Raw genomic sequence first — 26,713 nt, forward strand, 5'->3', positions numbered from 1 at the left:
CGTCTTCACCTAAATATCTCCACACACAGATTGCCGCTTTGGTCCCGAACGAGCTCTAGTCCTCCTCTCGTTGTAATCCTGATGCGGCATTTTGACCTAAAACATCAACATCAACATTTTCTTTACCCCAAAATACTGCTTAATCTAACAGGGGTATAATTTTAAGGTAATTGGAGGAAAGTATATGAGGAGATGTCAGGGATACTTTTTAACACAGAGAGTGGTGAGTGCTTGGAATGCCCTGCCAGTGGTGAAGATAGAGGCATATACGTTAGGAGAACTTAAAAATCCTTAGATGATAGAAAAATGGAGTGCTTTGTAGGAAGGAAGGGTTAGGTTGATCTTAGAATAAATTAAAAGGTCACCACAACAACAAAGGCCAAAAGGCCTGAATTGTACTGTAATGTTTTATGTTATTTCCTGGTTAGTCTTTTATGCTTAATTACTTATAGAACAACAGTACTAACACCACTCTATGAGCAATGGTCAGTAAGTATCAAATTCAGGAAGCAGAGAAGAAATTAGTCCCAAAGTCCCCAAGTCCAGCTGGTAAAACATTGGCACCAATCCTTGTTGCTGGTAACCAGACACTGGGATGTGAGGTTTGGAGAACCTCATGCTACGGTGCTCCTAAACAATCCAGAGCTCTTTAACTAATAAGGAAGGAATGCTGAAGGATTCCTTTTGTTTATCAATTCACCTTAATAATGGGGAAATATTGAGACCATGTGTCTAGTGCAAACAAAATTAGATCAGCACATGCAAAAATCAAAGGAGACAGAAGAAACTACTGGCCAATTAGCTTAATAGTTTTCATGGGGAAATAATAGATTCTATTACTAAAGGCACTGAGAAGAAAATTTGAGGATAATCAGATAAAATCCTCGTGGCTTTGTTAAAAGGAGATCAAATTTGACCAATTTACTAGAACTCCTTCAAAAGGTTCAGTTCCCAACTTGGCGTCCACAGACCCCTCAGTTAATGGCAGGGGTCCATGGCATTTCCAGCCAGTGGTGTAATGAATATCAGCACCGGACTTCGAGGCGAGTGGTCCTGGGTTCAAACCTGGCCAGCTCCTTGCATGCTTTCCATCCTTGCTGGGTTCAGCAATGAGCTGGCAACTCGGCCTCGTAAAAAAACAGACAAATGCTAAAGAAACATCGAGGTTGCCACCCAACGTGCCACAAGGCACATAAAAGAACAACAACAACAACCATGGCATTAGAAAGGTTAGGAAAACCTAGACTCAGATCATCAGAGCTCTTACAATATTAGAGATTGTTGAGGGAAGTAGCAGCTCTAAGTGTAGGAAGTAACATATTGGCATGGATGGAAGATTGACTGGATAACAATGAACAGAGGGAAGGCCAAAATGATCATGTTCCAGATGCTGAGATGTAATAAGGAATTGGTGCTTGGCTCCAACAATAAACTTATCAGAGAGCATTCGTTATTCGGAGTCGGTGGTAGGTGGTAAAGAAGGCAAATGCAATGTTAGCATTCATTCCAAGAGGACTAGAATATAGGAGCAAGGATGTAATCTGAAGCTTTAGATGGCATTGGTCAGTCCATACTTGGAGGGTTGTGAACAGTTTTGGGACCATTATCTAAGAAAAAATATGCGGGCATTGGAGAGGGTCCAGAGGATGTTCACGAGAATGATTCCAGAAATGAAAGCATTAATGTATGAGGAGCGATTGATAGCTTTGGATCTGTACTCGCTGCAGTTTAGAAGAATGAAAGGGGATCTCATTGAAATCTACTGAATATTGTAAGGCCTAGAAAAGAGGATATGGGAAGGCTGTTTCCTATAGTGGTGGAGTTTAGGACCAGAGGGCACAACCTCAAAATATAAGGATGGCCCTTCAGAACAGAGATGAGGAGGAATTTCATTAGCCAGAGGGTGGTGAATCTGTGGAATTCACTGCCACAGACAGCTAAAGTCCAGCAAATGGAGTATAATATAGGTAAAGGTGAGACTGGCAGGAGGAAAATAAAAGAAGCATAGTATCTGAATACTGAGAGATTATGGGCTTTGAAATGCATGATAGAGGAGAGACTAATAATCAGGTACAGCAAGTAATAAGGAAAGCTAATAGAATGTGATTGTTTATTAGCAGGGGAATTATATTTAAAAGTAGGAAATTTATGCTTCAGTTATATAAGGTGTTTGTGAGACTTGTTCAGGAGTACTGTGTATTGCAGAGCATTGATCTCTTTAGGGAGATCTTTTAGGATGGGCGTTAATAACTTGGAAACAGATCAAAGAAGGTCAGAGATTATTACTTGGAATGGATGGGTTACCTTATGAGGACAAATTGGATACACTAGGCTTCTACGTGGTGAAGTTTATGAAAGTAAGATAGGACTCGATTAAAACTTATAAAGCTGTTAGAGTCATGATGATAAATGCCATCTATAAATTTGCTAATGATACAACCATTGTTGGCAGATTCTCAGAGGGAGATGAACGAGCATACAGGAGTGAGATATACCAGCTAATTGAGTGGTGTCGCAGCAGCAACCTTGCACTCCGTGTCAGTAAGACCAAAGAGCTAATTGTGGACTTCAGAAAGGGTAGGATGAGGGAACATGAACCTATCCTCATAGACAGATCAGAAGTGGAGAGAGTGAGCAATTTCAAGTTCCTGGGTTTCAAGATCTCTGAGGATCTAACCTGATCCCAACATATCGAGGTAGATATAAAGAAGGCAAGACAGTGGCTATATTTCATTAGAAGCTTGAGGAGATTTGGTTTATCACCTACGACACTTGAAAACTTCTGCAGATGTACCATGGAGAGCATTCTGACAGGCTGCATCACCATCTGATATGGAGGTTGGGGGTGGTGGGGCTACTGCACAGGATCAAAAGAAGATACAGATAGTTGTAACACACATCAAAGTTGCTGGTGAACGCAGCAGGCCAAGCAGCATCCATAGGAAGAGGCGCAGTCGACGTTTCAGGCCGAGACCCTTCGTCAGGACTAACTGAAGGAAGAGTGAGTAAGGGATTTGAAAGCTGGAGGGGGAGGGGGAGATGCAAAATGATAGGAGAAGACAGGAGGGGGAGGGATAGAGCCGAGAGCTGGACAGGTGATAGGCAAAAGGGGATACGAGAGGATCATGGGACAGGAGGCCTAGGGAGAAAGACGGGGGGGGGGTGACCCAGAGGATGGGCAAGAGGTATATTCAGAGGGACAGAGGGAGAAAAAGGAGAGTGAGAGAAAGAATGTGTGCATAAAAAGGAGTAACAGCTGGGGTACGAGGGGGAGGTGGGGCCTAGCGGAAGTTAGAGAAGTCAATGTTCATGCCATCAGGTTGGAGGCTACCCAGACGGAATATAAGGTGTTGTTCCTCCAACCTGAGTGTGGCTTCATCTCTACAGTAGAGGAGGCCGTGGATAGACATGTCAGAATGGGAATGGGATGTGGAATTAAAATGTGTGGCCACTGGGAGATCCTGCTTTCTCTGGCGGACAGAGCGTAGATGTTCAGCAAAGCGGTCTCCCAGTCTGCGTCGGGTCTCACCAATATATAAAAGGCCACATCGGAAGCACCGGACGCAGTATATCACCCCAGTCGACTCACAGGTGAAATGATGCCTCACCTGGAAGGACTGTTTGGGGCCCTGAATGGTGGTAAGGGAGGAAGTGTAAGGGCATGTGTAGCACTTGTAAGCGGAACAAGTGGCCTTTTATATATTGGTGAGACCCGACGCAGACTGGGAGACCGCTTTGCTGAACATCTACGCTCTGTCCGCCAGAGAAAGTCATTTTGCATCTCCCCCTCCCCCTCCAGCTTTCAAATCCCTTACTCACTCTTCCTTCAGTTAGTCCTGACGAAGGGTCTCGGCCTGAAACGTCGACTGCGCCTCTTCCTATGGATGCTGCTTGGCCTGCTGCGTTCACCAGCAACTTTGATGTGTGTTGCTTGAATTTCCAGCATCTGCAGAATTCCTGTTGTTTACAGATAGTTGTAAAATTAGTTAGCTCCATCTTAGGTACTAGCGCCATAGTATCCAAGGCATCTTCAAGGAGCAATGCCTCAGAAAGGTGGCGTCCATCATTAAGGACTCCCAACACCCAAGACATGCCCTCTTCTCATTGCTACCATCAGGAAGGATGTGCCGACGCCTGAAGGCACACACACAGTGATTCAGAAACAGTTTCTTCCCCTCTACCATACGATTCCTAAATGGACATTGAACCCATGAACACACCTCACTTTTATTATTTTGTTTTAGCACTATTTTTAATTTAAGTATTTAATATATATATGTACTTACTGTAATTGATTTACAAATTATTTTCTATGTTATCATGTATTGCATTGTACTGCTGCTGCTGTTAATAAATTTCACAACATATGCCTCTGATATTAAACCTGATTCTGATTCTGATATGGTGCATGTGGAGAGATTGTCTCCTCTTGTGTGAGAACCTAGAACTAAGGTCACTGTTGAAATTTATTTCTACAGAGATTAAGTGACATTCTTTCTCTCAGAACACTGACAGTCTTAGGAGGTCTCTCATTCAAAGGGCAGTGGAAGCAGAATAGTTGAATATTGTTAAGGGAGGAGTAGAGAGATTATGGATAAAGAAAAAGGTTACTGAAGATAGGCAGGAAGGCAGGAATGCAGAATTGGAGTTATGATCATCTCTACTATTTTATTAAATGAAGAAGCAGGCTTTAGAATCAGAATCAAGTTTATTATCAGAGACTATGTTGAGAAATTGGTTGTTTTGCAACAGCAATACAGAGCAATATTTAAAATGTAACATACCATCGATCAAATATATATTGAATGAAATATACTATATATATGTATATATATATATATATATAGATAGATAGATAAATAGATATTTACTGAATATATATTATAAAAACAGAGAAAAAGTAGTAATGATGAAATAGCTCAACTGCTGTTTGAATATTGAATAGTGATCTACTTTTGGTGCTTTATTTTATTAGGCATGTCGTTATGGCCATGTTCAACACGTAGAACATCTGCTTTTCTATGGGGCTGATATGGAAGCACAGAACGCCTCAGGCAATACAGCACTTCACGTCTGCGCCCTTTACAATCAGGTGGGAATCAGACACTTACAGTTCTGTAGGACTCGTAATGGTTTTGAACATTGCAGTTCACGTATTACACGACCAGCGACCCGGGTTCAATTATATCGCTGTCTGTAAGGAGTTTGTATGTCTTCCCCTGACCATGTGGATTTCCTCCAGGTTCTCCGGTTTCCTCCCACAGTTCAAAGATGTATGGGTTAGTAAGTTAATTGGTCAGATGGGTGCAACTGGCCAATGTGGGCTCGTTGGGCTGGAGAAAACTGTACTTCTAAATTATAAATAAATAAATATCAGGAGTGCTAGAAGCAATTGTAAAAAAAAGCACAAGTATGTATTACAGTCTATGATATATGTTAACTGTTTCAAATTGACTGTTGGTGGGTTTCGTGTTTGCACATTTGTTTCTCGGGAGGTTAGATTCTCCCTTAACACCCAGGGGAGTATTAAGTTCATGCTGGTACGACTAGCAGTCATTTGCAAGCTCAGTGTCTGCACCATCAGCTCACCAGTCTAATTCCACTGGAGAACATGCGATGCAGAATTTTAATTGTCCAGAGTCATTTGAAGATTTGGCTTTTCTCTTGTAGTGATGAATGCTTTGATCCAGCACTCTTTGATACTTGCAGATGATTCCCTTTGGTATCTATCCCCACGTCATTCCCTTTCCAGCAAAATTTTTGTTTCATCAAAGTATGATTCATTGATTGTCCATAATTTCCGACGATGTCAGTGAACCCCGTGCGGGAGAGTTTTTTAAAGTAGAAAAGCCATTATACTGGGGCAGTTCCACTCTCCTGACTTCTGAAGTCTGGGTACAGTGATACAAGTAGTTGTCCCAACTGGGGTCCTTCTCAGTTGCAGTGGATGGTCATGACTTATTTTGTACCTTGTCATACCACTTGCTCTCCATGAAGTGTTGCAGAGCTGCCTTCCTGGCTGTTGGATCTTACTGTTGATCCCATCCATCCAGTCCACCAGAGCTGATACAAAGTATATTGCCTTTGTATTTTACTATTAACTGATAAAATGCCAGAGGGGGTTCGATATTTATTTTTGCTCAGCAGTACAACACATTGCAGCTCCATGTTGAACATCCCTTCTGAAACTGGATCATTGAAGGTGAATAGGGCATCTCAGAAACAGTGTACAGTGCATGGTCGCTGTTCAGTATTAGTCAGTTTCACTTTTGAGCAATCTTAGGCAAACAACAGAAGTGATTGTTCACTAAATGGTAGCTGCTGGTCCTGCGGGTGAGCATTGGGAATGGGATGATCGCAAATCATGAGGGGCTTTCAGTAAAATTTCACAGAATTTTAAACACTTGGTTTAATGGCAGAGTTCAAAGTAAATTTATTATCATAGTACGCATATATCACCATATAACTACCCTGAGATTCATTTTCTTACAGCATAGAAATAGCCCTTTGGGCCCATCTAGTCCAATTAAACCACCTACTCCTATTGACCTACACCTGGGCATTCACAGTAGAACAAAGAAAAAAAACAACAGAATCGATGCAAAACTACACACGAAGATTTATAAGCAACCAATGTGCAAAAAAAAAGAGACAATCTGTGCAAATACAATAATAACAAATAAATAAATAGTTAGATAAATAGATAATCTTGGGCTGGCACTCTTCGTCAGGACTGGAAAGAAAGGGAGAAGAAGCCAGATTAAGAAGGTGGGTGGAGGAGGGAATGGAGTATAAACTGGCAGGTAAGGTGTGAAATGAGCTGAGTGGTTGAGGGAGGGGGATGAATGGGAGGTGATAGGTTGAAAAAATAAAGGGCTGAAGAACAAGGAATCTGGTGAGAGAGGAGAGTGGACAATGAGAGAAGGGGAAGGAAGAGAGGCACCAGAGCAGGGAGATGGGCAGGAGGAGGAGGAGGAGGCGGAGAAGCAGTAAAGGGGGGAGTCAGAATGGAGAATGGAAAACAGGAGAAGAGGGAGAGGGGAGAATTTACCAGAAGTTAGAGGAATCAATGCCATGCCATCAGGTTGGGAGGTACTCAGATGGAGTATGAGATGTTGCTCCATCAACCTGAGAATGGCCTTATTGTGGCCATAGAGGAGGCCATGGATTGACATGTTGGAATGAGAATGGGCAGTTGAATTGAAATGGGTGATCACTGGGAAATCCTACTTGCTGCAGACGGAATAATATGTCTCATTGAAGTGGTCCCCCAATTTGCGTTGGGTCTCACTGATGTAGAGGAGGCCACACTAGGAGCACCGAATTCACTAGGATGTTGCTTGACAACATGAAGTACAGAACCAAAGAATGAATTGCATAACCAAGTCAAATGTTTCCTGTGTGGATGAAGTACTGCTGACAGAGGATCATTACCTTGTTGTAGTGAAGAGGCTTGCGAATTAGTAAGATCCTGAGAGGGATGCTGTCTAGACATCCAGCGCTTAGCTCTTGGCAGGGTCACTCATGGCAGTAAGGTCAAATGGAAAGTTCCAGACAATAAGCAACCCAACCAAGTCCTCAATGGTGGAGCTGGCAGAAGATAATGACACATCATAATGGCAGTACCACTGGTTCCTGACCCCGATCTGTCAAGGACTATGTGGTGGCTGCCCATGCATCAGCCTCTCCACATCAAACAAAGTCACACGCAGGCATTCTCCATTAAGGGAATCCGCACTAACATCCCCAATTATGTGAATCCCGGATCAGCCCCTATAGCCTCCCGATGACCCACGAATAGACAACCCCAGAGGAAAACGTCATATTTGACTCAAGTGATTGCACTACTGCAGATGACAGTGATGTGTGAAATCTGTGAATTTATAGGATAGTGTTAGTGAATATTTTTTTCCGGTATTGCTAGAATATCATAACTCTTGTTTGTATCCACATATTCATCGTGTCTGTCTTTGAGGAGATACAAGAAGACCTCGCAATCTTATTTCCTCCACTGTAGAAATGGTTGCATTGCCACAGAACAGCATGAACAGTTATAGGACAGTTTCAGTCAGTTCCCATTAGGGTAAGCTGCTTAGACTATTTAAAGAATTGACTGATGCTACTCTAAACCAAAAAAAAATCTGTCAGAACTGTAGCTGCCTCTAGGAATAAAGATTGGAAATAACATCTCCACCTCGCTGACATTAACACTGGTGCTCCACAAGGATGTGTGCTTAGCCCACTGCTCTACTCTCTCTACACCCATGACTGTGTGGTTAGGAGTAGCTCAAACAGCATCTGTAAGTTTGCTGATGATACTACCATTGTTGACAGAATTTCAGAAGGTAACAAAAGGGCTTACAGGAGAGAGATATACCAGCTAGTTGAGTGGTGTTACAGCAACAACCTTGCATTCAGCATTAGCAAGACCAAAGAGCTGATTGTGGACGTCAGGAAGGGAAAGACGAAGGAACACAAATGAATCCTCATAGTGGAATCAGAAGTGGAGAGAGTGAGCAGGTTCAAGTTCCTGGGTGTCAATATCTCCGAAGATCTAACCTGGGTGCGACATATTGATGCAGCTATAAAGAAGGCAAAGCAGCAGCTATTTTTCTTTAGGAATTTGAGGAGAATTGGGTTGTCAACTAAAACACTTGAAAACTTTGACAAATATACCATGGAGACCATTCTGACTGACTGCATCACCGTCTGGTGTGTTGGGGGTGGGGTTACTGCATAAGATCAAAATAAGTTGCAGAAATTTATCAAATTAGTCAGCTTTGTCATGGGTACCAGCCTCCGTAGTATGCAAGACATCTTCAAGGAGCAGTGCTTTAGGATGGCGGCATCCATCACTAAGGATCCCCACCACCCAGACATGGGCTCTTCACACTATTACCATTGGGAAGGAGGTACAGAGCCTGAAGGCACACACTCGGCGATTCAGGAACAATTTCTTCCCCTCTGCCATCCGATTCCTAAATGGACATTGAACCCATAAACACTGCCTCACTATTTTTTTATTTCTGTCACTTGCGCTACTTAACTTAACTATTTAACAGACAATATATATACTTAATGTTACTCAATTTTTTCTCTATATTTATTTATCATGTATTTCATTCTACTGCTGCTATTAAGTTAATAAATATCATGACATATACCAGTGATATTAGATCTGATTCTGATATTTCCAGTAAATGCTCAGGAACATTGGTGGCTTTGCACTTACAATTTTCCAGACTTTTGGATGTTATACTATAATTCATTTTTAATGTTTTACATAGTATTATAAATACACTTTCCAGTGGATTGAGTGGGTTCAAAGAGAACACAGGGAATGGGACCTTGGTTGGTGAAAAGGAATAAGGGAATTGGTGGGCCTAGTGAGTCAAAAGGGGTCATGGAAATTGAGGCCGGGTGAGTGGAAGGTCATGCTGGAATTGGGGCCCTGGAGAAATACAGGGAGAATGGAAACTATGGCCTGGCATCAGAGCCAGTGTGGGAATCGGGACCAGGGAATGGAAGATAATGCAGGAACTAGGGCCTTGTGGAAAGGCAGGGAGATTCACAACTGTCCTGGCATCAGAGAGTTCGGGAATAAGGGCCCAGGTGAGCGGAGGATAGTGTGGAAAGTGTGGCCTAGCATCACAGAGAGTGTGGGAACTGAGGCCCTGTGATTGAAACAGGGCCCTGGAGAAAGGCAGAGAGAGAGAGTGGCAACTATGGCCTGGCGTCAGTGGGTTTGTGGGAATTGGAGCCCAGGTGCTTGGAATGTAGCCCGGGATCTGTGGCCCAGCGAGGGAACTGGAGCCATGGAGAAAGACAGGGAGTGTGTACCAGGATCTGCAAAGGGAAGGGAGCAAGGGAAAGGGAGAGCAGGATCCTGGTGAGTGGAAAAAGGGACGTCGAACATTACTTGGTGAACCAGATGCTGAATTATTGGAATTTCTGAATGATTGGATAAGACCATAAGACATAGGAACAGAATTAGGCCACTCAACTCATTTAGTCTGCTCTGCTATTTGATCATGGCTTTATTTTCCTCTCAATCCCATTCTTTTACCCTTGATGCCCTTACTAATTAACCATCTATCAACCTCCGCTTAAAATATACCCTATCACTTGTCCTCCACAGCTGTCTGTGGCAATGAATTTCACAGATTCACCACCCTCCGGTAAAATAAATTCCTCCTCATCTTGTTATAAAGGGAGGTCCTTCTATACTGAGGCTATGCCTTCTGGTCCTAGACTCACCCACTATAGGAAACTTCTGGGGTCAACAGAACCCTCAGTTAATGGCATATAAGAGGTTGGGAACCTCTGATCTTTCAATATTTGGTAGATTTCAGTGAGATAGCCCTCATTCTTCTCAACTCCAGTGAGCACAGGCCCAGAGACATCAAACACTCCTCACATGTGACTCCTTTCATTCCCGGGATCATTCTCGTAAACCACCTCTGGATGCTGTCCAATGCCAGAACATCCTTTCTTAGACATGGGGCCCAAAAGTGCTCAAAATACTCCACAACACTCCCGATTATTGGAGTTTTGCCGTAAATAGACTTAAAAGCAGTACATAAAGGAAATGCAAGGCAGGTCAGACTGCAGCTGTGGTGAAAGGGAAATTGAGTTACCATTTCAGGTTGATAGCTTTTCATTTGGTGAAATGTTAACCCTTTCCTTTGTCACTTCAGATGCCTCCTGAGCTGCTGAGCATTTTTAACGTACTCAGCTGTTGTTTGCATTTCAGGCCTCTAGCTTGGAATCAAGCCAGACGTGGCTGGTGGGTGGCCAGCAGGCCAGAGATTTGCTGGCTGTCAGATTCAGCTCTTATCAGATGTCCAATGTGTTCAGCCAGACATGGGTTCAACTTCACACCCCTCTCCTGGACTAGCCATTGAACCCTTTGGCACAGGATCAAGGAGCTGAAGGAAAGAGTTGGATGGTCTCTTGTAATGGCTCCAACCCCACGGGTAGAACATTTTTCAAAGCCTCAAGCAAATTTCTACAGCTGTAACGTGGAGACCAGCCTTACTGGCCTGGCGATGCCAATGCACAAAATAGAAAAAAACTACTGTTGGTTGTAGACTCATCCTGGTCCATCCTGGTCATTGGCCTCCTCACAATCGAGGATTCTTCAATAGACAATGCCTGAAGAAGGAGCCATCCATCATTATGGATCCTCACCATCCAGTTCATGTCCCCTTCTCATTACTACCATCAAGGAGGAGGTCCAGGAGCCTGAAGGCGCACACTTAGCATTTTAGGATTGACTAATCGTCACCATCAGATTTCTAAACACACCATGAATCCACGAGCACGACCTCAGATTTTGATCCCTTCTTGCATTACTTACATAATTTTATATTTCTTGTGTTACGTACCCCGTAACTGGGTTGCCAAACCAGCAGAAATGGATCACTCAGTTGGAGTCTGGAGTACTAGAACTAAGAAAGTTTTATTAAAGAAACAAGCAACACAGTAATCGAAAGGATAATAAATGCAACAGTTCAGCGATGATAAACACACATGTGCACAGAATTAAGATAACAGCATCAATCAAGCTCTATCGTTGTCTAGGGGTAAATGACCAAATTTCAAAATGACTCAAAGTTCAGTCCAGTTCAGTTCGCAGTAATCGTGGCCATGGCGATGGACAACGTGGGGGAAGAGAGACAGAGAGAACAGGAACAACTGATCATTCAGAACACTGCTTCACTCACAGACCTGCGAGATGGCTCACAAGCAGCTTTTGGGCGGGTCCTTGGTGATGTCACCTGAGGTCACCGACTGTGACCCCTCCTCCAGATGCGGTCGATCCTCTGCAGTGAACCCGGCACCCAGGCAAGGGCGGACACACACCGGGTTCCCGCTGATCGTACCTTTCCACCCCGGGCGTTGTCTGGAACTTCTCACCCACTCGTGAGAGGCGCACCGCTTCCAGGGTCTCGTTACCTCGGGTGGCGTGTGTCCAGCCTTAGCGAACCTGTCCCTTTTTATCCCCCTGCTGGGGCATTGCCTGTCCACCACTTCAAACAGTTCAGGGTTCAAAGGGGGAGCCGCTCCAGACAGCTCTCTCTCTCCCACGTCCCTTCATTACACATCTCCAGACGCTGCTCCATTGTTCCTTATCTCTCCTTCCCCTGAGGGCAGGTGGCAGACCAACTGCTGATGCCACTGATGCTAGCCCAGGCCAGCAAACATCTTAATTTTATGTGTATTCTCGTAACACTTGTTTTAACTTACAGTGATTTTATTTTATATATTGCACTGTACTATTGCTACATAACAACCAAATGCACACAATTGCGATAATAAACCTGATTCTGATGTGTTGTTTTAACTATTTCTGAAAAAGTTTAAGTTACCTTCTTAATAAACCTTATTTTGGTTAAAAACTGTTTAAAAGACAGTTAAAATACATTTGATAGTGGTAAACGTTTTGGAGAGAATGTCCATAAGACCATAAGACATTGGAGCATAATTAGGCCATTTGGCCCTTCGAGTCTGCTCTGCCATTTGATCATGGCTGATTCATTTCGCTCTCAACCCTATTCTGTTTTCTTCCTGTAACTTTTTACACACTGACTTATCAAGAATCTATCAACCTCCGCTTTATAACCAGGCTTCTACAGCCAGCTGTGGCAATGAATTCCACAGGTTCACCACCCTCTGGCTAAAAAATTCCTCCTCATCTCTGTTCAAAATGAATGTCCCGCTATTCTGGCACTGTGTCCTCTGGTCCTAGACTCCCTCACAATAGGAAACATCCTCTCCACATCCACTCTATCTAGGCGAGAAGTGTTCAAAGGGAGACAGTTATTTCTTCAGCGGTTTGATCGGGGCACGACTGCGCAAGCGCGTGGATGTCAACCAGTGAGAACAGCGAGAAGATTTTTAAAGGAGACGGTTATTTCTTCAGCAGTTTTATCAAGGCATGACTGTGCAAACGTGTGGACGTCAGCCAGTGAGAACAGTGAGAAGAGTTTAAAAGGAGACAGCCTTATAGAGCGGGAGACAGAGTAGAAAGGCTTTGGCTCAACAGGGCTTCAACGTTAACGGGTTGAGGCAAGGTAGGTTGCCTGAGTAGAATACAGACAGGAAGATGTACCCCAGGCTACTGTGGTTGGCGAGGGAGGAGATTACTGAGCCTCTGGCAATGATCTTTGCATCATCAATGGGGACGGGAGAGGTTCTGGAGGATTGGAGGGTTGCGGATGTTGTTCCATTATTCAAGAAAGGGATAGATAGCCCAGGAAATTATAGACCAGTGAGTTTTACTTCAGTGGTTGGTAAGTTGTTGGAGAAGACCCTGAGAGGCAAGATTTATGAACATTTGGAGAGGCATGATATGATTAGGAATAGTCAGCATGGTTTTGTGAAAGGCAGGTCATGCCTTATGAGTCTGACTGAATTTTTCGAGGATGTGACTAAACACATTGATGATGGTAGAGTAGTAGGTGTAGTGTATATAGATTTCAGTAAGGCATGCGACAAGGTACCCCATACAAGGCTTATTGAGAAAGTAAGGAGGCATGGGATCCAAGGGGAAGTTGCTTTGTGGATCCAGAACTGGCTTGCCCACAGAAGGCAAAGAGTGGTTGTAGACGGGTCATATTCTGCATGGAGGTCGGTGACCAGTGGTGTGCCTCAGGGATCTGTTCTGGGACCCCTACTCTTCGTGATTTTTATAAATAACCCGGATGAAGAAGTGGAGGGGTGGGTTAGTAAATTTGCTGATGACTCAAAGGTTGGGGGTGTTGTGGATAGTGTGGAGGGCTGTCGGAGGTTACAGCGGGACATTGATAGCATGCAAAAATGAGCTGAGAAGTGGTAGAAGGAGTTCAACCCAGATAAGTGTGAGGTGGTTCATTTTGGTATGTCAAATTTGATGCCAGAATATAGTATTAATGGTAAGGCTGTTGGCAGTGTGGAGGATCAGAGGGATCTTGGGGTACGAGTCTATAGGACACCCAAGGCTGCTGCGCAAGTTGATTTTGTGGTTAAGAAAGCAGAGGCTTTCATCATTTGTGGAATTGAGTTTAGGAGCCGAAAGGTAATGTTGCAGCTATATAGGACCCTAGTCAGACCCCACTTGGAGCACTATGCTCAGTTTTGGTTGTGTCACTATAGGAAGGATGTGGAAACCATAGAAAGGGTGCAGAGGAAATTTTCAAGGACGTTGCCTGGATTGGGGATCATGCCTTATGAGAGCCGGTTGAGTGAATTCGGCCTTTTCTCCTTGGAGTGGTGGAAAAATGAGAGGTGACCTGATAGAGGTGTATAAGATAATGAAAGGCATTGATCGTGTGAATAGTCAGAGGCTTTTTCCCAGAGCAGAAATGGCTAGCACAAGAGGACACATTTTTAATGTGCTTGGAAGTAGGTACAAAGGAAATGTCAGGGGTAAGTTTTTTACGAAGATAGTGGTTAGTGTGTGGAATGGGCTGCCGGCGACTGTGGTGGAGGTGGATACGATAGGGTCTTTTAAGACAGTCCTGGAGCTTAGAAAAATAGAGGGCTATGGGTAACCCTAGGTAATTTCTTACATGTTCAGCACAGCTTTGTGGGCCGAAGGGCCTGTATTGTGCTGTAGGTTTTCTATGTTTCTATGTTTCTAGGCCTTTCAACATTCAATAGGTTTCAATGAGATCCCCCTTTTTTCTTCTGAATTCCAGTGAGTACAGATCCAGAGGCATCAAATGCTGCATGATTTAATGAGCCTTTCATCACCGGAATCATTTTCGTGAACTTCCTTTGTACCCTGTCCAAGCAATGTCAGCACAAGCTTTCTTGTAAGGTTCTCAGCACCATGACATCCAAAGTTTAGCTCCACCTCACTGTGTGCCCCTGAGGAGTACAGGGGTCTTCCTTGCACATCTAGAGCATCGGGAAAAGGTGGCTGTGGCTGGGCTGAAAGCTGTGTAGGGGAGGGGGGATTTAGTACAGCATGATCCAACACATGAAACTTTAAATTGATTTCCTTGCCACAGTCAACAGTGAAACTAGTACATGAGATGCCACAGAGAACTAGCAATGTCACCTATCATATTATATCAGGTCCATAAAGGCAGGATTACAACTAAGCGAGATTTGCCCCTCACCAGTAATTATTGATTCCTAACTTTCTTGTTCAATAATGACAATCTATCATTTTCTTGGCCATCTTCAAGAATAGGCACCAGTCAGTGCAAGGTTACCTTCTACTGCTTTCCTTCATTGGAAATGTAGATTCTCCTCATTGATTCTGTGTTGTGGTTGATGATTCATTCTCTCAGTCTCTTTCCATTCATAGATAGTTGTTCTCTCTCTCTCTCTCTCATTTAGTTCCCGCTCTGTTCTTGCTCATTTTCTCTCTCTTTCTCCTCTATTCTCTCTCTGTCTTCCTTCTCTCCCTCTCTCCCCACTCTCTCTCTTCCCCTCTTTTGTTTCTCTCTCTATCTACCCCCTTCTTTCTTGCATCCCTCTCTCAGCCCCTCTCTTTCTCTCCCCATCACTCACCCTTTCCCTATCTCCCTCTCTCTTGCTTTTTTGCTTTCTCTACCATCTCTCTCTCCCACCCCATCTCTCTCTCATCTTTCTCACCTCCCCCTCTCTCTCTCTCCCATCACTCCCTCTTACCCTTCCTCTCTTTTGCCTTTTTTCTCACCACCCTCTCTCTCTTTCCCCGTCTCTCTCTTACCCTTTCCCTCTCTGTTCCATCGCTCCTCCTCTTCTTTTCTCCCTCTCTCACCTCTCTCTCTGTCCACCCTTCATTTCCCCCCCATCTCTCTCTCACCTCTCTTCCCCCTTCTCTCCCTCTCCTATATCTGATGTTATTATATTTTCTTGTGATATTTTCTTATATTACCTTATGGCTTTCAGAACAGTTACTGTATATCAATCCTATTGCTCCATATAACCTATTTTTTCTCTCTGTGGCCACATGGGTTTCCACCAGATGCTTCAATTTCTTCCTGTCTTCCAAGGATTTGCAAGTTGGAATGTAAATTGCTCACTATTGATTATCCTTAGTGTGTAACTGAGTGTTTGAATCTGAGGGAGTTAATGAGAATGTGGGCAGAAGAAAATGGGATCAGTGTAATGATCCACCAGTAGTTTATTTGTTGAACATGGAAAAGCTTCCAGCCCACATTGACCATCAAGCACCAGTATGCTAGAGCTACATCTAACCTATTTATTCTTGCTAACTTAAGCAGGCTCACTCCCCCCACCCTATATTAGGTGAGACTAAGAGGTCACGGGTTAAAGGTGAAAGGTGAAGTATTTATGGGGGACCTGAGGGGGAACAACTGCACTCAGATGATGGTGCAAATATGGAATGAGCTGCCAGCAGAGGTGGTAAATCTGTGTTCAATTGAAATATTTAAGAGATATTTGGATAGGTACATCAATAGGAGGGATATGGTCCAGGTGTGGGTCAATGGGATGAAGCAGAGGATCAGGGTCAGGATGGATTAGGCAAAAGATCAGGTTGGTGTGGACTAGATGGGCCAAAGGTCTGTATATGACTTTAAGTACCCCCAGACTCTATCATTGACCTATTCACCAGAAGTAATTTACAGTGACCAATTAACCAATCAAATCACCTGACTTTGGAATATGGATGGAACCTGTGACCGGGAGGAAACCCATGCAGTCACAGAGTGACCATGCAAACTCCACACAGATGGCACAGGAGGTCAGGACATTACCTGGGTTACTGGAGCAGCAAGGCATCAGCACCACGAGCTCACTAGTTTCCTCACCCTGTCCAATCTTATTCTTACTTATTAATGATTGGGGTGTAGTTATCTAGGCTAGTACAAATACACAGAGTGTGTTGGATGTATGCTCGTGGTCTTCTGCTGCTGTAGCCCATCTACTTCAAGGTTCAATGCAGAGATGCTCTTCTGCATACCACTGTTGTAACACGAGGTTACTTGAGATACAATCACATTCCTGTCAGTTTGAACCAGTCTGGCCGTTCTCCTCTGACCTCTCTTTTTAACAAGTTGTTTTCGCCCACAGAACTGCTGCTAACTGGATTTTTTTTGTTTGTTTATCACACCATTTTCTGTAAACTCTAGAGTCTGCTACACTGGAAATGCCAGGAGATCAGCAGTTTCTGAGATACTCAAACTGCCCTGTCTAGCACCAACAATCATTCCACAGTCAAAGCCACATAGATCACATTCCAGCAACTTTTATGTGTGTTTCTTCCCCATCCTGATGTTTGGTCTGAACAATAACTGAGCCTCTCGACCATCCATGTCTGCATGCTTTTATACATTGAGTTGGTGGCACATGATTGGCTGATTAAATATTTGCTTTAATGAGCAGGTGTACAGATGTGCCTAATAAAGTGGTCACTGAATGGATATCACTTTACATCACTTTGTAAAAACACCAAGATGCGGCTCTACTATCATAAGCAATGCATTTTACCCCAGTACTCTACTGTGGAAGGATTGATTCAATAGTTAAAATAAATACTGGCCTGAGAGACTGGTTGCTGTTATTCAAAACTCTGTTGTACACTATCGGGACCAGAATCTCTAAGAGCTGTAAATGAAACCTCCCATTGTTAACAATGTGCAGACAGAGCGGAGTTGATTTGAGATGAGGCTGAGTGGTGTGAACATGGAATTCAGAGATTGCACAGAGGAGTGATCTGCCCAGGTACATGTGTAATAGTGAAACATTCAATCCGTACATTGGATGTACTTTGTTTGCTTGTTCACACCATGTTTCATCAGCTTTGTGTGGGCAGAAGTGCTATTTCAGTCTATCTGTGGGTGGCGGGATTTAATTAGGCAGAGCTGCCTGCTTGCATCTTCTTTTGCAAGGTTTAGTGTTCTTGCAGCAGTTAAATACTCTTCCAAATTAACAAAAAAAATGTGCCTTGTCACAATTAAAGTAGCTTTTGTTCCATACACAGTGTGTGTTTGTTTTTATAGTCTTTGAAGAACATGACAAGTATAGCAGCCTGCTAATTTTACCACTCCTCCATTTTCCTCTTAGTTTTGTTGCAAGTGGGAAAATGCAAGGCACAGAGCGAGGCAGGCGATGCCAAACATCCAGTGTCAAGTGTTGCAACTAACAAGCTAAACAGAAATTCAGCATGTCAAAGCCACACGCTAGTTCATTTTGGTGTGCCTCACATCTGCGATGATCATTGTTTGGTTCAGCTAGTGCTTATGAATGAATTTAAAACAGTACAACTTACAACTTTTGTGACTTCCATATCTTTTGTACGAAATTCTGGATTCATGCTCTCTCCATCGCACTCTCTCTCTCTCTCTCTCTCTCTCTCTCTCTCTCTCTCTCTCTCACCCACACAAGCACACGTGCATATAATAATACTAAAAATGCAGTGATTTGAATACACATACATATTAACACTAATACATATTTGCACACTAGCATTGCCATAACACATTAACATTATCACAAGCACTCTAATGTGCACTAACAGTAACACGCACATATACACTAACGTATAAATTATAACTCACACACATACACACACACAAATATGTGCACTCGTGTTCCTCAGAACCAATGTGCACAAAAGCATAAACATATATTACATCATCTGCAACTTATTCATAGTCAATGAATAAGCCTCATTTGATTTGAATCCCTTTTAAGTATTGAGTATTTTTATAATTTTACATATTTATATAATGTGCTTAAAAATAAGAAAGCAACAAAAGCCATGCTGGTTGTCTCCGTTTTGCTGAAAGTGTGTTGCTGAATGATAGTAATGTCGATGTACAGATTTTATTCTGTGATAGAAACAGAACCAGAACATGCAGGGAACACTAACTAGGTCAGGCACTATCTGCAGAAAGAGCAGAGACATCAACCTGAAGCAGTAGCTCTGCTCCTCTTTCTATGGATGCTGCCTTACTTGCCAAGAAATTCCAGCAAATTTTTGTTTTTTAATGTCATTTTTCCTGTATCTACATTTCTTTTGACTTTGCTCTATCGATTTCTACATTGTAATGTTCAATGCAGATTAAAACCTTGAACCATCTGTAAGTGGTATTTAAATAACAAATCCAGCCATTTTATCTGCACTGATTTATTCTGGAAGCAATTTAAACTCAATCCCCATTGCGGATGGTTTATGATCCTTATCTTTCTCTGCTTCTGTTATGTAGATTCTTTTTCTCTTTCTCTCTGATCTCTCCATTGTCTCCGAATCTTGGAAATACATCCCGGACATTCAAAATAGGATGAACAGGAATCTCTTACAAAAAAGAACAAAGCCATTGTCATTGGTTCCCGTAACAAGTCCCATTCCCCACCCACCAACTCCACCTAACTCACTGGCAACTCATTGTAACTAAAAGACACTTGTTGCATGAACACAAGAGATTCTGTAGACACTGGAAATCCAGAGCAACACACATAATTTCCTTTGGATATATCCACACAACTGGCTGGGTCCTTCAGTATTTTCTGTGTGTGACACTGGTTGCTGCCTGTTTGTTGTAGTTGAGCCTGGGATAATGTTTGGAACACATTTGGGCCATCACCAAGTTGGCGATGAGTCGGTGGTGAGGAAGGCAAATGCCATGTTAGCATTCATTTCAAGAGGTCTAGAATACAAGAGCAAGGATGTGATGCTGAGGCTTTATAAGGCACTGGTGAGGCCTCACCTTGAGTATTGTGGACAGTTTTGGGCTACTCTTCAAAGAAAAGATGTGCTGGCATTAGAGAGGGTCCAGAGGAGGTTCACAAGGATGATTCCAGGAATGAAAGGGTTATCATACAAGGAATGTTTGATGGCTCTGGGTCTGTACTCACTGGAATTCAGAAGGATGACGGGGGGGATCTCATTGAAACCTTTCGAATGTTGAAAGGCCTAGAAAGAGTAGATGTGGACAGGATGTTTCCTATGGTGGGAGAGTCTAGGACAAGAGGGTACAGCCTCAGGATAAGGGGCGCCCTTTCAAAACAGAGATGCGGAGAAATTTCTTTCACCAAAGGGTGGTGAATTTATGGAATTTGTTGCCATATGCAGCTGTGGAGGCCAGGTCATTGGGTGTATTTAAAGCAGAGAGTGATAGGTTCTTGATTGGACATGGCATTAAAGGTTACGAGGAGAAGGCTGGGAACTGGGTTGAGGAGGAATAAAAAAAGGATCAGCCATAATTGAATGGCGGAGCAGACTTGATGAACCCAATGGCCTAATTCTACTCCTATGTCTTATGGTCTTATGGTCTTATCCATTTCCATGACATCACCAGCATTTCCTCTACCTGATGTTGAAGCTCCCATCATTTTCCTTCTTTTACACTTGATAATTTCAATTCAATCTTGCTGACCCTGCCTCTGTTCCACTCTGTTTAAATCTCCATGTGCACCTTGTTCCATTCACCTTGCACCTCCATACTTGCACTTACTCTTGGTTAAGCACCACCCTTCAATTCTTACCACCATTTTGAAATCCAATTACATTCATGTCCTCCACCATTTCTAGACTCAAAGTTCAAAGTAAAATCTATTATCAAAGAATGTTATACCTTGAGTTTTATTTTCTTGCAGGCATTTACAGGAAGATAAGGAAATAGAATAAAATTTATGAAAAAGTATACAAAGACTGACAAGCAACCAATGTGTAAAAGAAGATAAATTGTGCAAATAATAAAAAACTAAAACAATACTGAAAGCATGAGTTGTAGCACCCTTGAAAGTGAGACTGTAGGTCATAGGATCAGTCTGGTGTTTTGGTGAACCTTAGAGCAGAATGGCCAGACTAGTTCAAGATGACAGTAACTCAAATAATCATGCATTACAACTGTGGCGTGCAGAAGAGCATCACTGTAAACACAACACATTGAACATTGAAGTGGATGGGCTACAGCAGCAGAGACTATGTTCCAGGAGGTAGCCAATGAAGTGGCCACTGATTGTATTTTTATTGAATCCTCCTTCTTTGTGATTAGATGCTGGAAATCCAGAGCAACATTTACAAAATTCTAGAGGAAATCAGCAGGTCAGGCCTTACCTATGCAGGGGAATAAACAGCTAACGTTTTGGGCCAAAATCCTTCATCAGGACTGGAACTCCAAGGTTCTTTCTTCATCCGCCCCCCCTCCCCACCTGCCCTGAAGACCCACTTCCTTCCTCATCTGGTTTCACCTATCACCTACCAGCTGCTACTTCTTCCCGTCTTCCCACTTTGTTATTCAAGCTTGATGGGCTTGAGGGGCCTGTTACCCTGCTGTATCTTTAAGTAAATAAAAATGAACTCCAGTCCAGCAACTTGCCAATATTTTTCCAGCAGCAATCCCCAGATACCGGACTTCCACCATCCCGATGGAATGGGCAGCAGGTGCATGGGAACACCACCTCCTATGGGTTCTCCTCTAAGTGTCAGCTTCTGCACTATTGTTGAGAAAGTCCTGTGACTAACCACACCACAGAAATACCACCATTTAATGTAATTTTTATTTGGAGACACAGCACGGTAATGAGCCCTTCCAGCCCAATGAGCCCACGCTGTCCAATTACACCCATGTGACCAATTAACCTACTAAACTCCCACCACCCAGGTCATGCTCTCTGCTCACTGCTGCCAGAAGGAAGAAGCTACAGAAGCCTCAGGTCTCATGCCACCAGGTTCAGGAACAGTTATTACCCCTCAACCATCAAGCTCTTGAACCAGTGGGGATACCTTCACTTGCTCCATCACTGAAATGTTCCCACAACCTATGGACTGACTTTCAATTATTTTCTGTTTTCGATACTTATTGCTTATTTATTATTATTACTATATCCTTTCTTTTTCTTTCGTAATTGCACAGGTTGTTAATCCTTTGCACGTTGGTTGTTTGTCCATCCTATTGGGTACAGTACTCCATTGATTTTATTATCTTTCTTGGATTCACTGAGCATGCCTGCAAGAAAATGAACCTCAGGGTAGTAAATAGAGACATATATATATAATTTGATAATAAATTTACTTTGAAACCTGTACATCTTTAGAATATGGGAGGACACTAGACCACCTGTAGGAAACCCAAGCAGTCATAAGGAGAACATATAAACTCCTCACACACAGAGGAGGGAATCGACCTGTGTTTCTGGTGCTGTAATAGAGGTACGCAAAGTACTATGCTACCATGCCTTATTATGTGGACAGACAGCTGTCTGCAACCTCCTCGTGGGCAGTTGTGGATATGTCACAGCACCAGACTTTGGCAGCAGCAACTACATTCCATGAGTGAGTCGTACAAAACACTCATCTAAAATGTTCTCAGTTAAATGGCATCAGTTCAGAACTCATTGTGCCCCATATTATTGTTGTTAGGTGCCTTGATTTAACATAGGGTGCATGGAACATGCTGCCAAGGGTGGTGGTAGAGGCAGGTACATTAGGGACTTTCAAGAGACTTAGATAGACCACAGGATTTAGGAGCAGAATTAGACTATTTGATCCAACGAGTTTGAACTGCCATTTCATCATGGCTGATCCAATTTTCCTATCTCATGTCTGCTCACCATATCCTATTATACCCTGGCCAATCAAGAATCGATTAACATCTGCCTTAAATATACATAAAGACTTGGCCTCCACAGCTGCCTGTGGCAAAGAATTTTAGATTCAGCACTCTGGAAAAGAAATTCTTCTCCATACGGTGTATCAGAAAGACAGGTCAGTAGGCAGATGGGGTGGTGTGGCCCTGTGTATAAGAAATAATATTAAACCATTAGAAAGGGTTGACATAGGATCGTAAGGTGAGGAGTCTCTATGGGTTGAGTTAAGAAATGGCAAGGGTGAAAGGACCCAAATGACAGTAACAGGCCTCCAAACAGCAGCCAGGATGTGGATTACAAATTACAGCAGGAGATAGAAAAGGTGCGTCAGAAGGCCAATGTCATGATAATCGTTGGAGATTTTAACATGAAAGTGGATTGGGAAAACCAGGCCAGTAATGGACCTCAAGAGAGAGAATTTGTAGAATGTCTAAGGGATGGCTTTTCAGAACAATTTGTTGTTGAGCTCACTAGGGGATTGGCTGTGCTGGATTGGGTGTTATGCAGTGATCTGGAGGTGATAAGAGAGTTTAAGGTTAAGGAACCCTTAGGGAACAGTGCTCACGATATGATCGAGTTCACTTTGAAATTTGAGAAGGAGAAACTAAATTCCAATGTGTCGGTATTTCAGTGGAATAAAGGAAATTACAATGGCATGAGAGAGGAAATGGCCAAAATTGACTGGAAAGGAACACTAGCAGGAAGTACAGCAAAGCAGCAATGGCTGGAGTTTCTGCGAAAAATGAGGGAAGTGTAAGACAGATATATTCCAAATAAGAAGATATTTTTGAGTGGAAGAAGGACACTACCATGGCTGACAAGTAAAGTCAGAGCCAAAGTAAAAGTAAAAGCGAGGGCATACAAGGAAGCCAAAGCTAGTGGGAAGATAGAGGATTGGGAAGCTTTTAAAAACTTGCAGAAGGAAATTAAGAATGTGATTAAGAAGGGAAAGATGAATTATGAAAGGAAGCTGGCGACTGAGATCAAAGAAGATACTAAAAGTTTTTTTAAGTATATAAAGGGTAAAAGAGGGTTGAGGGTAGATATAGGATCAATAGAAAATGATGCTGGAGATATTGTAATGAGAGATGCAGAGATGGCAGAGGAACTGATGTATATTTTGCATCAGTCTTCACAGTGGAAGACATCTGCAGTAACCTGGACATTCAAGAGTGTCAGGGAAGTGAAGTATCTGCAGTGAAAATTACAACTGCGAAGGTGCTCAGGAAGCTTAATGGTCTGAGGGTGGATAAATCTCCTGGACCTGATGGAATGTACCCTGGGGTTCTGAAGGAAGTAGCTGCGGAAGCCTTAACAATGATCTTTTAAGAATAGGTAGATTTTGGCATTGTACCAGATGACTGGAAAATTGCAAATGTTACTCTGCTGTTTAAGAAGGGTGGGAGGCAGCAGAAAGGAAACTATAGACCTGTTAGCCCGGCATCAGTGGTTGGGAAGTGGTTGGAATCAATTGTTAGGGATGAGATTAGGGAATATCTGGAGGCACATGACAAGATAGGCCACAGCCAGCATAGTTTCCTGAAAGGAAGATCCTGCCTGACTAGCCTACTACAATTTTTTGAGGAAATTACGAGTAGGGTAGACAAAGGAGATGCAGTAGATGTGGTGTACTTGGATTTTCAGAAGGCCTTTGACAAGGTGCCACTCATGAGGCTGCTTAGAAAGATAAGAGCCCATAGAATTACAGGGGCGTTACTAGCATGTGTGGAGCATTGGCTGGTCGGCAGAAAACAGAGAGTGTGAATAAATGGATCCTATTCGGGCTGGTTGCTGGTTGCCAGTGACATTCCACAGGGGTTGGTGTTGGGACAGCTGCTTTTTACGATGTATGTCAATGATTTGGATTATGGGATTAATGGATTTGTGGCTAAATTTGCCAATGATACAAAGATAGGAAGAGGACTGGGTAGTGTTGAGGAAACAGCCAGTCTGCAGTGAGACTTAGATGGTTCAGGGGAATGCGCCAAGAAGTGGCAAATGAAATACAATGTTGCAAAGTGTATGGTCATGCACTTTGGTTGGAAGAAATAAATGGGCTGACTATTATTTAGCTGGGGAGAGAATTCAAAATGCAGAGATGTAAAGGGACTTGGGAGTCCTTGTGGAAGATACCCTAAAGGTTAACCTCCAGGTTCAGTCGGTGGTGAAGAAGGCAAATGCAATGTTGGCATTCATTTCTAGGGGTATAGAATATAAGAGCAGGACCGTGATGTTGAGGCTCTATAAGGCACTCATGAGACCACACTTGGAGTATTGTGTGCAGTTTTGGGCTCCTTATTTTAAAAAGGATATACTGACATTGGAGAGGGTTCTGAGAAGATTCACGAGAATGATTCCAGGAATGAAAGGGTTACTGTATGAGGAACATCTGGCAGCTCTTGGGCTGTATTCCCTGGAGTTCAGGAGAATGAGGGGGGATTTCATAGAAGTATTCCGAATGATAAAAGGCCTGAACAGATTAGACATGGCAAAGTTATTTTTCATGATAGGGGATACTAGGATAAGAGCGCACGGATTCAGGATTGAAGGACATCTATTTAGAACAGAGATGCAGAGAAATTACTTTAGTCAGAGAGTGGTAAACCTGTGGAATTTGTTGCCATCAGCGGCTGTGGAAGCCAAGTTATTGGGTGCATTCAAGGCAGAGATAGATAGGTTCTTGATTAGCCAGGGCATCAACAAGTATGGGGAGAAGGCAGGGGAGTGGGGATGACTGGAAGAATTAGATCAACCCATGTTTGAATGGTGGAGCAGACTCGATGGGGTGAATGGCCTACTTCTGCTCCTATGTACTTATGGTCTTTTCTGAGGCTGCGTCATCTTGTCCTAGACTCTCCCAACATAGGAAACATCCTCACCACATCAACTCTATTATGGCCTTTCAACGTTTGATAGATTTCAAGAAGGTCATCCCTCATTCTTCTGAATTCCAGTGAATACAGGCCCAGAGCCATCAAATGCTCATCATATAACAAGCCATTCAATCCTGGAATCATTTTCGTAAATCTCTTTTGAACCCTCTTCAATTTCAGCACATCCTTTCTAAGATAAGGGGCCCAAAACTGTTCATAATACTCCAAGTGTGGACTCACCAGTGGTTTATAAAGTCTCAACATTACATCTTTGTTTTTATGTTCTAGTCCTCTTGAAATAAATGCTAACATTGCATATGCCTTCCACACCACACACTCAATCTTGAAATTAACCTTTAGGAAATCCTGCACAAGGACTCCCAACTCACTTTGCATGTCAGACTTCTGTATTTTCTCTCCACTTAGAAAACAGTCAATCCTTTCATTTCTTCTACCAAAGTACATGACCATATACTTCCCGACACTGTACTCCATCTGCTATTTCTTTGCCCATTCTCCTAATCTGTCGAAGTCCTTCTGTAGCCTCTCTACTTCCTCAAAACTACCTGCCCCTCCACCTACCTTCATATTGTCTGCAAACTTTGCAACAAAGTCTTCAATTCCATCATTTAAATCTATTGACATATGACATAAAAAGAATTGGTCCCAACAGAGACCCTATGGAATACCACTAATCACTAGCAGTCAGTCAGAAAAGGCTCTCTTTCTTCCCACTCTTTTAGCCTGCCAATCAGCCACTGCTTTATACTTGCTAGAATCTTTCCTGTAATAACATGGGTTCGTAGCTTGTTAAGCAGCCTCATGTTTGACACCTTGTCAAAGGCCTTTCGAAAATCCAAGTACATAACATCAACTGATTCCTTTTTGTCTACACTGCTTGTTAGCCATGGTTGTTTCATTTTCTTTTAGAGTACTTATTCCTCTTTGCAATGCGTATATCCTGTACCTTCTGAATTGGTTCTAGGAATTCCAGCCATTGCTACTCTTCTGTCATCCCTGCCAGTATTCTTTTCCAATCAATTCTGGTCAATTCCTCTCTCATGCCTCTGTAATTCCCTTTCCTCCACTCTAATACTCTGACTTTAGCTTCTCCTTCTTAAATTTCAGGGTGAATTCAATCATATTATGATCACTTGCTCCTTAGGGTTCTTTTACCTTAAGGTGTCTAATCAATTCTGGTTCACTGCAAAACACCCAATACGAAATAGCTAATCCTCTATTGGGCTCAGCCACGAGCTGCTCTAAAAAGCCATCTCATAGGCACTCTAGAAATTCCCCCTCCT

At 42.9% G+C, this 26,713-nt stretch overlaps 1 protein-coding gene across 3 annotated transcripts in view; it reads left to right on the forward strand.

Annotated features, from left to right (window-relative positions):
• The window catches only part of shank2b (SH3 and multiple ankyrin repeat domains 2b), a 1,127,200-nt gene that overhangs the window by 264,470 nt on the left and 836,017 nt on the right, over positions 1-26,713 (forward strand). For all 3 annotated transcript variants that reach the window (XM_063061684.1, XM_063061685.1, XM_063061687.1), the window contains exon 8: positions 4,976-5,092. In XM_063061684.1, the coding sequence (XP_062917754.1) occupies positions 4,976-5,092 (117 nt within the window). The remainder of the gene's footprint in view (positions 1-4,975; positions 5,093-26,713) is intronic.

Source organism: Mobula hypostoma, chromosome 11 (genome assembly GCF_963921235.1).
Source record: "Mobula hypostoma chromosome 11, sMobHyp1.1, whole genome shotgun sequence".
Classification (NCBI taxonomy): domain Eukaryota; kingdom Metazoa; phylum Chordata; class Chondrichthyes; order Myliobatiformes; family Myliobatidae; genus Mobula; species Mobula hypostoma.